General features: G+C 31.5%; 1 protein-coding gene across 1 annotated transcript in view; it reads left to right on the top strand.

Annotated features, from left to right (window-relative positions):
- Positions 1-13371, top strand: part of c12.2 (von Willebrand factor A domain-containing protein c12.2) — a 100056-nt gene that overhangs the window by 42894 nt on the left and 43791 nt on the right. The window contains exons 27-31 of the mRNA XM_076502771.1: positions 1765-1909; positions 4614-4813; positions 8201-8385; positions 8672-8797; positions 11918-12122. Of these exons, the coding sequence (XP_076358886.1) occupies positions 1765-1909; positions 4614-4813; positions 8201-8385; positions 8672-8797; positions 11918-12122 (861 nt within the window). The remainder of the gene's footprint in view (positions 1-1764; positions 1910-4613; positions 4814-8200; positions 8386-8671; positions 8798-11917; positions 12123-13371) is intronic.

Raw genomic sequence — 13371 nt, 5'->3', positions numbered from 1 at the left:
AAAACTTAAAATTCTCATGAAATTTTATGAGTTCTTAATTTGAGAAAAAAAAAAGAAATTACATCACAAAAATATCTGTATCTTTCAGGTGTTGAGTGCAAATGCATTGCTGTATAACAAATTTCAAATTTAACTAAGAATAATAATTCTAGCTCTATATTTCTTCAGTTTTTATACTGAAAAAATATTTTTGAACTTATATTTTTATTATTTTTTAACATTTATTTAATATGATTCAGAAAGCACAATTAAGAAATGTTCTACCTTTAATTTCTATATTGTTCTGAAGAACTTCACTTGCAAACAGTGCATTTATAGAATTTTTCTATTGATTCCAAAGAAGAAGTTTTTAGTTGTAAAGAAAAGTTAAAAACATAATTAGTTTTATCACTATAGCTCTTTATGTTATCATCCCAGGATGAATAAGCATTAATTAAGTTGACTGACTTACAGTTCTAAAATTTGAGATATGATTCTCTGCAGTGGACAAGTGCTCATTGTATAGCTTTAAACTAAAAGCAAATAAGCTAAGCTTTACAATGTCATAATATGTCGTCTAATAAAGCTCAGCTTTAAAAATAGCTAGAGCCAATAGCTAAAAACAGTTGGATGGAAATAATTCTAATCTATTTACATCAATGTAGAGTAAATAAAGTGATTTTCGTAGTACTTTATGTTCTGTCTGCATATTGACTATCCATATATTTTATGAAGGTGAACAGAAGACTAATAGGAAGTGTACAACATTTACTAACAAATCACATTGACATTCTTTTTGCTTCTAAAAATGTTTTTATGTTAAATTATATCTGTCTAAAAACTACTGGAATGTTTGTCTGTGACAAGACATCAGATAAGCTTATTCAAATTAGTGAATGCTGAAAATTTTGATTGAATATTGTTAAGTTTATTATATTCCAACTATATATATGTTATGTAAATTGATTTTGCTCAAGAATATCGTTATCAAGAGTCATGAAGCCTAGGTCGGACAAAGGTGGTAATGTTGTCATTTTAAAAGATTAAGCCTGAAAGCATTGATAAAATGTTTTGTTGTGTTTTTCTCATAACTTATAGCCCACTGTGGTAACTATCATGACTGGCAAAACAAATTAAAGATATACATGTGTATAACAATGAACATCAAACAAGTTTATCTAAAATACTAATTTCTAATCAATAATAAAAAAAACTGAAATTCTAAACTGAAGTGGAATGTTTGATGTTTTTTTCTTAACAATGTGTATCATAAACATTTTAAAAACCTAAAAGTATGACTTAAGTATTGAAAAATCAAATTATATTAACTTTTTAAAGCAAAAAGTAAATACCATTCAGAAACCTTGTATTAAATTTCATGATATTTGACCAAGTATTTGCATTGTAAGAAAGAAGAATTTAATAGATATCAGACTGGTAGAGATTAAAAGAAAGTACAGAAATTAATTACTGTAAAATAAAAAATGTATTAATTGTTCTATTATGTTGAGAGTATAAATTCAAGTTTGTTCTAGATCAAAAAGTGATGAATTTTCTTTAAACAATTAATATTAAATTATTCTTTAACACATTGGCTCCCACATGACCCACTGGTGAATCATGCTCTGTTTTCTTTTTAAAGGGCCACTTATTGGCTGGGACACAACAGCTACATATTGATATTTGCTTTGATATTTGATGACCAAATTTTCACATGTGGAAATATTCTTTTGTGAAAATGATGAATTATTATTCAGTTTATTGCCTAAAATTTTTTCTTTACAGAATTTAGCAAAATGTACAAGAAAAAATATTATGGTAGAAAAACATGATCCCAGAGGAAGTGTATTCACAGAGCTTTTGATGTCATGGAAACTTCCTCTTAAGGATATGTCCATCATAACTGATGTGCTAGTGACTGATGATGTAGGTAAGACATGATTTAAAATTAAAGCTTTTTTTAAAATCTGATTTCAAGTGTTGAAGATTTAATTTCTGTGTATTATATCAAAGATACCAGTTGTATAGATAAAACAGTGTAGTAGATAGCAGTATTGTATTTAAGACTTATCTTTAAATGTCTGTTTTGTTTCTAATGCAGTAGTTATCCATATGTTATGCAAGATTTTAAAATATCAGAAGAAGGAAATATGGTGGAAATACATTTAAAATGAAGTGTATAACTAAGTGATGGTATAGTAGCTTTAGAATAGACCTACTTAAAGATCAATTAATTGCAAACAAATAAAGAAAACTGTAATCTCATACTCATGGAAAAAAACACCAGAGAATTACACAAAACAGCAGGTAGCAATGAGAGTACTAAAGCAGTTGCTATCCTGAGAATAACTCAATTTATTGCTAGTGGTAGTGACATGAATGTGTTATTTTTATTGCTGATTCACCTGTGCTTGTTGAACATGTACAGATGAGGATTCTTAGAACAAAGGCTACCTTAATAAAGTCACTGAAAGGTAAAACTGGAGTCAGTTCTTTACAAGTATCTCCAAGTTTACAACTAAAAAGAGCAATGGTTATTGCAAAAAGATGTACCTTTTTCTGAGATAGCAAAGTGATAGAGATTTCTTATTCTTTTTAAAGGAACTCAAGTAAACTGAGTGTGCTTGTGGCACATCTGAAACCAACAAGATTTATGAGTTAATTATAATATTGAACGTTTCAATCAAAAGGGTTCTGTGAGATACTTGAGAAGAAAGTTGTCTTTTGTGAAAAGTGGTTAAATGATAAAGTAAATAACCTGCAGTTTGATTCCATGAAACTACTGGGCTTCGAATTTGTGTGATGCAACAAAGAGTTTGCTGAAGTCCAACTATGAAGAAGCTTGCACTTGCTTTACATTGCATGTTATATACACCACTGAAATTGGCTGTGCTAAGTTGCATGATGATTTAGGTCAACAAGATGGATGTAGTAGTGCTCTATGTTAATCTGTATGCCTCACATTACACTTATGAGAATTAGGTGTTCAAGAACTGTTGGTGAGAACTCAATTGGATAGTAACTTGTCAATGCACGAGATACCCAGTGGTCTAGGTGATGGTGTATGACATGCTTTTTTCCACTATTTACAATCTGTGTAGTAGTAGCAACAGTACTAACTGTCTTTACTACAGAGGAAGAAATTATGGCTCTAAAGGATCATGGCTATAGAATTGGATCATGTGGTACATTTTGTTCAGTACATCTTTACAATTATTACAGATCTCACTGAGTAGATAAAAAGACTGTTATTTTTAGTGTATGCCATAGCAAGAGTGAAGCTATATTTTTATAGCCTTGGTGAACTCATGGCACACCAGTCTCTGAACAGTTTTACTACAGTGCTACAATTGCTAACAGTAACACTACAGATCTTATATAGTTGCCACCTATAGAAAATTCATTTATTTTGCTAAGTGAGATGCATTTGCTACCATTATTAACTAAACCACACATCACTGAGTTCAAGATTCCCTGACCACAGGACTATAAAAAGAAATAAGACCTCTCTAAAACCCAGCATGCATTGTTGAAAGGATTACCTGTACTCGTGAAGAAAAAAAAAGGATGTGATAGAAACAACGATGTGACAGGCAGTCATTTTTATACTGTATTGGCTACAAACACACAGGCTCTTCTGTGTTAGCAGCAGTGATGCAAATGACTTGATTATTGAGAGAAAAAGTGCATGTGATTATATACCAAAATAATGAATGATTAAAAAGCATATATATGATCCCATTGTTGATTGATACAACTTGCAAAACTGAAAGAATTACTTGAAGTTACTGGTTTAAAGTTACTTGCACTTTCATATCATTTGTATTTCTATAGAAAAAAAGAAATTCTAAAGAGTACTGTAATGCTTTGTAAGGCACAGTAATATATAATGCTACATTAATTATAACATCAAGTGAAACAAAGTTGGTTATCAGCTCTGTGAAGTAAGTTAAGGTTTAACATGCAAAAATTACTCTATGAATGATAATTGCTAACACTTCATAACATGCTATGTCATTCCCTTAAAAAAGATTGTAGTTTTAATATTGACTCAAAAACTAAAAGTTGATATAAATCATTAGAAATGAATTTTTTTTCTAGAAACTGAAATTCAAACACACAACCAATAAAAGTCAAATTTCCATGTCAGACTGAGACAGAAAACCACTATTTTATTTTACTATATTATTTATATTGACATTTCCTTACACAGTGAATACAATTTCTCTGTTTAGCTTTTTTTTAACTTTCTCAATGCCATGTGCTAACTAGCCAAAGAGAAATCACAGTCTGAGATATCATATGCTGTATACCATTGCTGTGACTAATATTGAAAATAATCTTTTTTCCAGCTATTGACAGAGAGAAATAGTGATTTTTTTGCATGTGAATAATAATATAATTTTATAGGTTTTATGTTGCATGCAACCTGTTGAGAACTTTAATAATCATTTAAATCCAGCTTGCTCTTATACCGTTATATAAATTATGCAAGAAATTGTTATGAAAATAAATGAACTGCAGATATTTTTGCACGTTCCTCTTAATTGATAAGGAATGTACTGACAGTAAATTTTTTAAAATGTTTTATTAAATTTTCTCTGTTCTTTATAATATTTGAAAATTGTTTTTAGATGGGGAGAAAGCCAATAAAATTCATGTTATGTCAGCTTGTCCTTCATATTTGTTCTCATTAAGTCCTTCAGAAGAAATGGCATCAGTGCTTGATCTTCATTCACTTTTACCCACCACATGGGGTTTTGACAGACTAAGTTTTCAACTTCTTCCTTTGTCTGAACAGTGGAAAGACTGGCTAGTGGTATATGAAGGATTGGTAAGTTTTGTGAAATGAACATGTATATTTATTTATGTAGTTTATAAACTATCAAAGACTGGCTAGTGGTATATGAAGGATTGGTAAGTTTTGTGAAATCAACATGTATATTTATTTATGTAGTTTATAAACTATCAAAGAAGTGATTTTTACATTCTATTTGATCCTCATCACCACGTATCTTATAAAATTATTGTTTTAATCCTTTTATACCTACCTAGGTAAACATGGAAAACTGACTTGGTTATTAAAATGTGCAATGAAAGGTACAATTTTAGTTCCAAAACACACTTATCTCTCTTCACACTTCAGCTTTATCCTCATTGCCCATCTGTGCATTGGTATAAATTTTAACTTGCTTGCTCCAGTCTTTGAACCCCACTATATTGCCATTAATGATTTTAGTCTTTTGACTCTCTTCACCTACATCAGTGCACCTTCTGTACCAAATCCATGTATAAGCTCCTTGTTTTTCTTTCATAATCTTCTTTTCTCAATAGCAAAAATTAAGAATATCATCTTACATGTGTTCACTGTGGGTTTCTCTTCTGCACTATTATTACATTTGTAATGTATTCTCTTGGTTTTTAAAAAAAAACAATATTTTGGAGACGTTTTTTTGAATATGAATACTCATGCTCATGTCTCAGACACAGAGTTGCACCGACTCAGGAGTCTAATATTACTCAGGCATTAAGGGAGAGGGGTCACATACACGTACAGTTCATTACGAGCAGAGAGATAGTTTTGCATGCAGTCTAATCCTTTTTTCTTCTGTTGGATCTGAGGCTTAGTCTGTGGCAAATCAAGGGTGGACTAGTGGAAATTTAGACTTATTTTTCCAGCACCTTTCTTTGCTCAAATAACTACCAACATGGACATTCTGCCTCCTGCACCCTTTTTTTATAACTAGAGCATTGTGTTTGTAATGTTGTGATAATTTCTTTTGTGGTTCTATACATCTTCATCTTCCTTATTGGGAAACACTAGTTCATCTACTTACTTGGTCTTTCCACCTCAATCAGATATTGCTGTGATGCAAGGAGATTTGCAGATCAATTTTTGGATTATTTCTTATATCATCTTTCATATACAGCTTAATTTATTCTATTACTGGCTAGAAGGCATTGACATTTTGATGTATTTTCACTACATGTTTTCAGAACATCATACCATTCCAACTATGTTCTGTTGTATTCAAACAAGCCCTTTCTACCTAAAAATGCAGCAGCTAAGGAAGGAGATAAGGCTTTCTCTCCTAATCATCTTCCTTAAATTTCCCATGTGTAAGGCTGTTCACATCTGGATCATTTTCTATGCTCTGTTTGGGCTCTCAAGTGTCCTGTGCCCCTCACTGAACTGTTTTGGAGCTCGCTTCACCAGCTATTTATCCATTAGTCTGTAGATAGACTTCTGCCCTGTCACTTTGACAAGTTAGATTCATCAGTTGGTTCGGATAGCATATTTTTGTCTTTTATTGGAAGAACAAGAACTTTTTATGTTCTCTTCTCATCAAGTTTGACAGACATTGATGTCCCTGGCACAGTTGCATTGCTTGCTGGAGATACTTTTACAGGTTGATATGTTGACTGCACCTAACACTTTTAGATCCCATTATTTACACTTCTTAGCAGTTTTGGCTCCATGTGGATCTTTTACTTGTGACAGAAATGACTAACTTCATTTCTTATCAAAGATCTTCTCATCATTCTCATTTAGATTTCACTCAGTGGTGATTGTTGCCTGATTTGGTATGTTTTTTCAAATCTGATCTAACTGCCAGTAAACTAGTAACTAAATTTCTGGTAGAAGCAAACTCTATTGTAATGTGGTGTTCCATAAAATCACCTTGGGGCTTTCTGTGTAGTGGGTAATTATTTTATATCAAGTATAATATACAATATTTGACTGCTGTTCATGGACCATCATAAGGGAATTTTATCCATCCCTGTTAACCCCTGAATTGAAAAAGTTGGGGTTGGTTTGCCTTTCAGAATATGGAACATGGTTCATCTATTGCACTCTCCCAGGGCATCATTCTTCAAGACTACCCATCATGCGTCATCCCTCCTTCCTTTCTTATAGTGAAAAAAAGTGTCCTTACCACTCTCACTTTCTAGCTGTTGGGGTGGTAGAGAGATGTCTATTCCTCCTGAGTGACATTTTGTATTTTTGTTCCACTCAAGGAGAAGAGGAGTAAGTTGGGTACCCTCCCATCCCTAACCCTGAATTGCTTTCTGAGATGTTGGGTTGGAAGCTGGTCCAATCTACTTAAGAGCCTCCTTGTATTTCTCTTTCAGAGATGATACTTTGTTATCCAGTTGTATGAGCATATCCCTTCTTTTTGGTCATCTTACTTTTCATGATTATGGTAGAGGGTCCTTGACTCCTCCTAATTCCTCATGCTGAGTGTTGTGTTCACATGCTGTTGGTTGAAACTTTGTTTGTTCCACATACTTCTTGTAATTCTGGGGCAGGAAGTGTTACTTTGTTTCCTTGCCTCCAGGATTGAGTGAGATATGAATTGGTTCCATAATCCTTAATTTAGTTTGTTGTATTCTAAGCTTCTTCAGGTTGGAAGGGAAGACTTGTTCAGTTGGATGTTGCTTGCCTGCTCTTTGTAATTCTTGTGACTTGCATGTGACATTCTGTAAGTTTCAGGTTGGGTGCCTGGGCCTGTAATTCCAAGTTGGTTCATTTGCATTTTGTGCTTCTTCAGGTTGGTGTAAGGGTTTGCTCACTTAGGCACTGCTTGTCTTTTCTTTGTAATTCTTGTAGCTCAACAGGCAGTATCCTGTAACTTTCAGATTGGGTTCCTTTTATATCATATTTCTATTATACAATTATATTATGGTCCCCATGCTTTAGCCACTATACCTTGGATCTAGCTTTGCATCCACAGCCCTGTAATTCCAACAATGAGACATCTAACTTTGTCTCTGCAGTTGGGGCTTTTAAGAATCTCATGAGTTGATATAGTGTGGTATAAAGAATGAAGTAAGCAAGGTAGAATTCATACCAATGTTTAGATGGACAATGAAAAGAACCTTTGATTGGAATAAAGCTAATGTGTAAGTGAGGTAAGTATTATTGAAAATACCTTTCTGGTATAGAAAAATGTAAACATTTACAGTATTTCATATGATAGCAACATCACTTTGAAATTTTTATTTGAGCTTTATATATATATATATATATATATGTCAAAAATAAAATTAATGAGCTCTTGAGTAGTTTATCTGATATTGTTGTGAAACAAGTAAGGATTTTATAAACAAGTTATCTAAAAATAAAAAAAATTTGGTTAAAAATATGTTTAGTTACTTCACAGCTTATATTTTATGTATTTGCTACCTGACGTATTAAATAGTATTTTATTTTGATTAGACAAACACAGTGCTACTTGTGTGTCCTTTTTCTGGTAAAGTATCTCAAATAAAAACAGAAACAGGTCTTATGGAAGCAACAGTTAACTTTGCCTCCTCATGGTCAAGGGGAACTCAGAAGCAACAAACAAGAATTGTGTGTGGTGGTAATAATAGCAACACAGTGGTCACCTACCAGTCTGCTGGGTAAGAGCTAGCTGAGAAAGATAGGAATGATTTTAAATCTGAATTTTAAAAAATATCTTAATGTGATTACTTACCCTAAATATGAAGAAAATTTACATTCCTTCAAATAAAAATACAAATCATGCTCTTTGACATAAAAATGAAAAAAGGATTCGAATATTATAAACTTTTCAAACGAACTAGTTTTCTTGTTATTTTAATATTAAAAACATGATATTAGAAATTCCTAAGATACAATGTTTTGAAACTTTTAATCGAAGTTGTAATGTTATATTTTCTGTTACAGAACCAAAATTGATATCATGGAACTTGACTCAAAGTTTACTTGGACTGTTGAACTTCCATTTAAGGTTCACTCTGTTCATGCAGTAAATAAAAATGCCTTTCTTCTTTCATCACAGGAGAAAAACAGGTAAAATACAATTTAAATATTCTTGTCCTTAACTCATTGACTGTGTTGAGTGTATCCTTAGCGAGGTGCATTTTAATAAATAAAAGAAGCATTTGTGATAACTTTTATTAGATAACAAAAAATATTTGTAAAACTATATGCTTTTAAAACACACTTGATGAGATCTGTTCAAATGTGGTCTTAAATCCTAATTTTAACACTGGATTTCATAAATACCTAAACTTTTCATGATTTTAGTTACATTTCCTCATAAAATGTATTGTGCACTTGCTGCAGTTCCTTAGATATTCTTATTCCAATTAGCCCACAAAATGATGAAACAAGTTTCTCTGCAATAACTGAATATAAAAATGAAACACAAAATAACACAAACCAGCTTCACAAGTTAATATTTATTTGACATTACCCTGGATTTCAGTATTGCTTCACTTCAACATGGCATGCTTTCAGTGAGCTAGTGCAGATATTCCTGAGTGAGTAACTGACATTCTTCTTTGAGTATTTCAAAAAGTTCATCTTTTGTGTGTGACATGCAATCTTTCATTAAACAGTTTAACTCAGTCCATACCTTTTCAATCTGACAGATATCAAGTGATTAACGTGGCCATTCCATAACATCAATTCTCTTATTTCTAGGATATTTTTAAAAACTCTACAATTGCAGAGAAACTTGGTTGATCATTTTGTAGACTGCTTGTAATAAGAAGATCTAATAAACTACAGCAGGTGCACAACACTTTTTATGATAATATGTAACTAAAATCATGGAAAGTTCAGGTATTTACAAAAGCCAGTGTTAAAATTAAAATTTGGGATCATGTTTGAACAGATCTTGTTGAGAGCATTCTGTTACTTAATAAAAGATATAACAAATTAGCAAAATATATTGTCTATCCCCTTTATGTTTATATATTTACATGCTATTTATTAAGTATTTTAGTATTCTCTCTATATGTGGTACTCCTAGGAATGTGTGTATACATAGAGAAACATCACTATCTTTATACATGCACCATGTTTTATGGAATTTTTTCTGCCTTTGAATAGTGTGAGAATAAATATGATCTCAGTTTTGTGCTCTTAACTTACCTTTTGTGGTTGGGATAGGTTTAGGATATTGATGTTCCAGTGTGTTAATAATAGTTATTTTACATGTGTGAGTTGTATATTTACTTGGATAGATATCTGCTAGAACATCATAATGGCTTGATAATGCACTGGCCCTGTAGTATCTGGCAATTAGTTGATGAAGTAGATAGCAGAACAGTGTTGGGTTAGTGCACCAATTATTTTTGTACAATATGTGTCTTTTTACCAACATGACCTGCCTTCAGTGTCTTTACCACCAAACCAAAGATGGCAAGTTCTGTATTATGTTCTATTTCATTATCTTTTTCCTGTATAGGTTACAAAATCATGCATGTAGTGACTACATCACAAAATTCAAAGATTTCATTCCAAATCGAATGTGTTTTGAGGAAATACACTACTTGATGTTTAGTCTTCATTTGCACAACATGAAACTCTCATCAATGCATAGATCTAAAAATGGAATAATTTTTAGGCCTCTTTTTAGATATGCATTCTAAACCACAAAATTTTATTAGGCACTAGAATAGAATGTTCCAAAACTACTATCATTTCCTGGCTTTTTAACTAATCTATAAAAGGGTTAAACAATTCCATTACTCTTTGGAGCAACGTCTGTAGTCTAAACATATCAAACTATCCCTGTGGACTGTTGGCATTGACTGCTAAAACAAACCAGACAATCATCTGATTTATTTAATTTAGAGTGTGCCATTTTATTGGTTATAAAAATATACAAGACCAATGTCAGAGAGAATTTTAAAAGGCAGAGGACATAATAGAAGTATATCAGTGTGAAACAGTATATTGATATCTCTGTATATCGAAAAAAAAAGAAGTAGAAATTTTAAATTCTTACATTTCAATATCGATAAAATATGTATTTCTAATTGGTTGAACAATCTGAAACCCATATAAGTAGAGGGAAATAATATAAATGACAATACCACCATGTTCTGTGACTTAAAGGTGCAGATTGAGAATTTATTTAAATGTTTCTTTTTGAAATCGTGAAATTAAAACGTTAGATAACATAAAAAAACTGAAGTAAAAATTGTGTTTTGACACCAAGTTTATTAACATGCTTTGATGATAAAGTAGTTTAATTAAACATTGTAGGATTGTTCATTCATTGTTAAAACTGTTAATTTTGTTACTTATATTATCAGTACTATTTGGGGCACCTGTATTCTGGATGGATGTTATGTAATTCATGACTAATGAAAGGTTATCTTTGGACATGAAAAGTTGTTTCCTTTATATATAATTTAAAAAAAACCCCAAATACCCATACAAAGAGCAAAACAAAATACAAAACCGTAAATTTGCATGTATCTCCTCATGGACCAAACAGATTTTCATGCCAAATTTGGAAAAGATCCATCAACAGGAGCAGTGGTAAAAAACTCAAGAAAACACTCATAAAAACTAGAAAAAAAGATTGCAAAATTAAAATTTTGTACGTATTTCACCACACCAATTTTGGTGACGATCCATCCCCACCCTGTGAAGTATTTACATGGACATACAACAGACAGTACTATTATATTTATATAGATGGCGTCAGTGCATTAGATTTGCATGTGACGTACTTATGACGTCATACCTGTATGCTGAGAATGGAGAAAAATAAAGTTTTCCATAGTGGGAAATGGAGGTTAAACAGGAAAATCATGACCCATATTGCAAATCTACATGTACACAGGATAAAAATTTCATGAAGTTAGAGGTTGCACATGATAATGTGCAATGATAACATTTTTCCAGTATCATTTAACCAATAGTTCCATTATAGTATGATGTCTTTTAACATGTTGGATCCCAATCCTATTTTGCCGATACTCTCCGAGGTCTAGAAAAGAAATGCTGTCCTGATGCCCCACTCTCATTTGTATGTGTAGCTGTTGTGTCCCAACCAATAAGTAGCCCTTTAATAAGAAAATAGAGCATGACCTACTGGGGGGTCATCTGGGAGCCAACATGTTAATAATAGTTATTTTACAAGTGTGAGTTGTATATTTATTTGGATAGATATCTGCTAGAACATCAGGTTGTAGATCAATGGACTCTTCAAAAACTGGTGGAGACTTCACTATCAAGAAATCCTGGCCGAATTGATGGGATTATTGGAGGGAATCAGTTATTTAAACCACTGAGTGACAATCTAGAGTCTCAGCACATCTTGGCCACCAACCAAGATTTTGCTGGAGTAGCATTAGGCCTGTTGGGTCAAAAAGTAAGTTAAATTGTCACGTGAGGAAGTAATTAAAAATAAAAGTTCTATAAATAAAATTGTTGAATCAGGAAGTTAGACAAAGCATTAGTACATTTGCTATAAGTAAAGCAACCTAATCAGGAATACAAATGCAAAATTAATGCCTTTGAAACTTTTTATTGTTAATGAAGCTATTATAGATCTCTGATAAACTTTCTGATTAAAAAAGCTGTACATTTTTTTTCATGAGAGTGGCATTTTATAAATAAATTAACTGTTACTGAGGATAAAAGATAATCTTTAATAATCTGATGAAGTACTCTGATACTTTATGTAAAGTTTTCTATTCAAGAGAGTTTACTTTTATATAGACATTATAATATTTCAACCTTGGAAGTGACTATTCTCATTGTCTAAACTATTTTTTAATCAAGAATGTGATAACCTACTTGTAGGAGACATTGTTTGTAGTTGTCATAAACCAAACTAATTGCATTGTTTGATTAAGATTTTGTTTCCTGCTCCAGGGTGGCATTACTTATAGTTGTTATACAATAAATGATCCATAAAACTTATTGTACTCTTTTAGTTAGTTTTTCTTCGAACATACAGGATGGTATTATATATTAGCTGTCATCCATTAAGTGTTTAAACAATGACTTGGTCAGTTTGATGGGTCATGTAACTTATTTGTACTAGTTTAAAGTCTATTGATTTAGTACTTCTAACTTTTAATATAGTGTGTATATCTTCACAAAATTTTACAATCTTTCATTTAACATTATAAGTCCTTCATATACAAAAATTCTTATTTTTTAGCATGGTATATTTAATAAACTGAAGATCTGTCCAGGAATATACAGAGTATTTGTTTTGAATAATCCATGTGCAAAGTAATTTTTATGTTAATATTAAAAATGCTTTTCCTCATCTCAAAAATCTCAAATTTCCTTTGTATGATCCCCCAAACCTCCCAAATACATTTCAGACATTTTTTCTCAAGTAAAAATTTATATTTCATCTGATATTTGCTTTACCCTATTTCAAAATAGGATTTATCAATTTGACCAACCTTGTAACCACCAAAAAAGAAAATCAGAATAAATCTAAAATACTTTTTTTCTTTGTAGAATAACTTTAAATTATAACATGAAATACATTCATTTTTTCTAAGTAACCCTAAGTTCATAACAATATACATCAATTTGTAATTAAATTTTATTATTTTATTGCTTTTTGAACCATGTCTAACTACTATCTATACCACAAT

The sequence above is a fragment of the Tachypleus tridentatus genome, chromosome 1, assembly GCF_004210375.1.
Source record: "Tachypleus tridentatus isolate NWPU-2018 chromosome 1, ASM421037v1, whole genome shotgun sequence".
Lineage (NCBI taxonomy): Eukaryota > Metazoa > Arthropoda > Merostomata > Xiphosura > Limulidae > Tachypleus > Tachypleus tridentatus.
The sequence above is the reverse complement of the archived record's forward strand: the minus strand, read 5'-3'. Positions and strand labels throughout refer to the sequence as shown.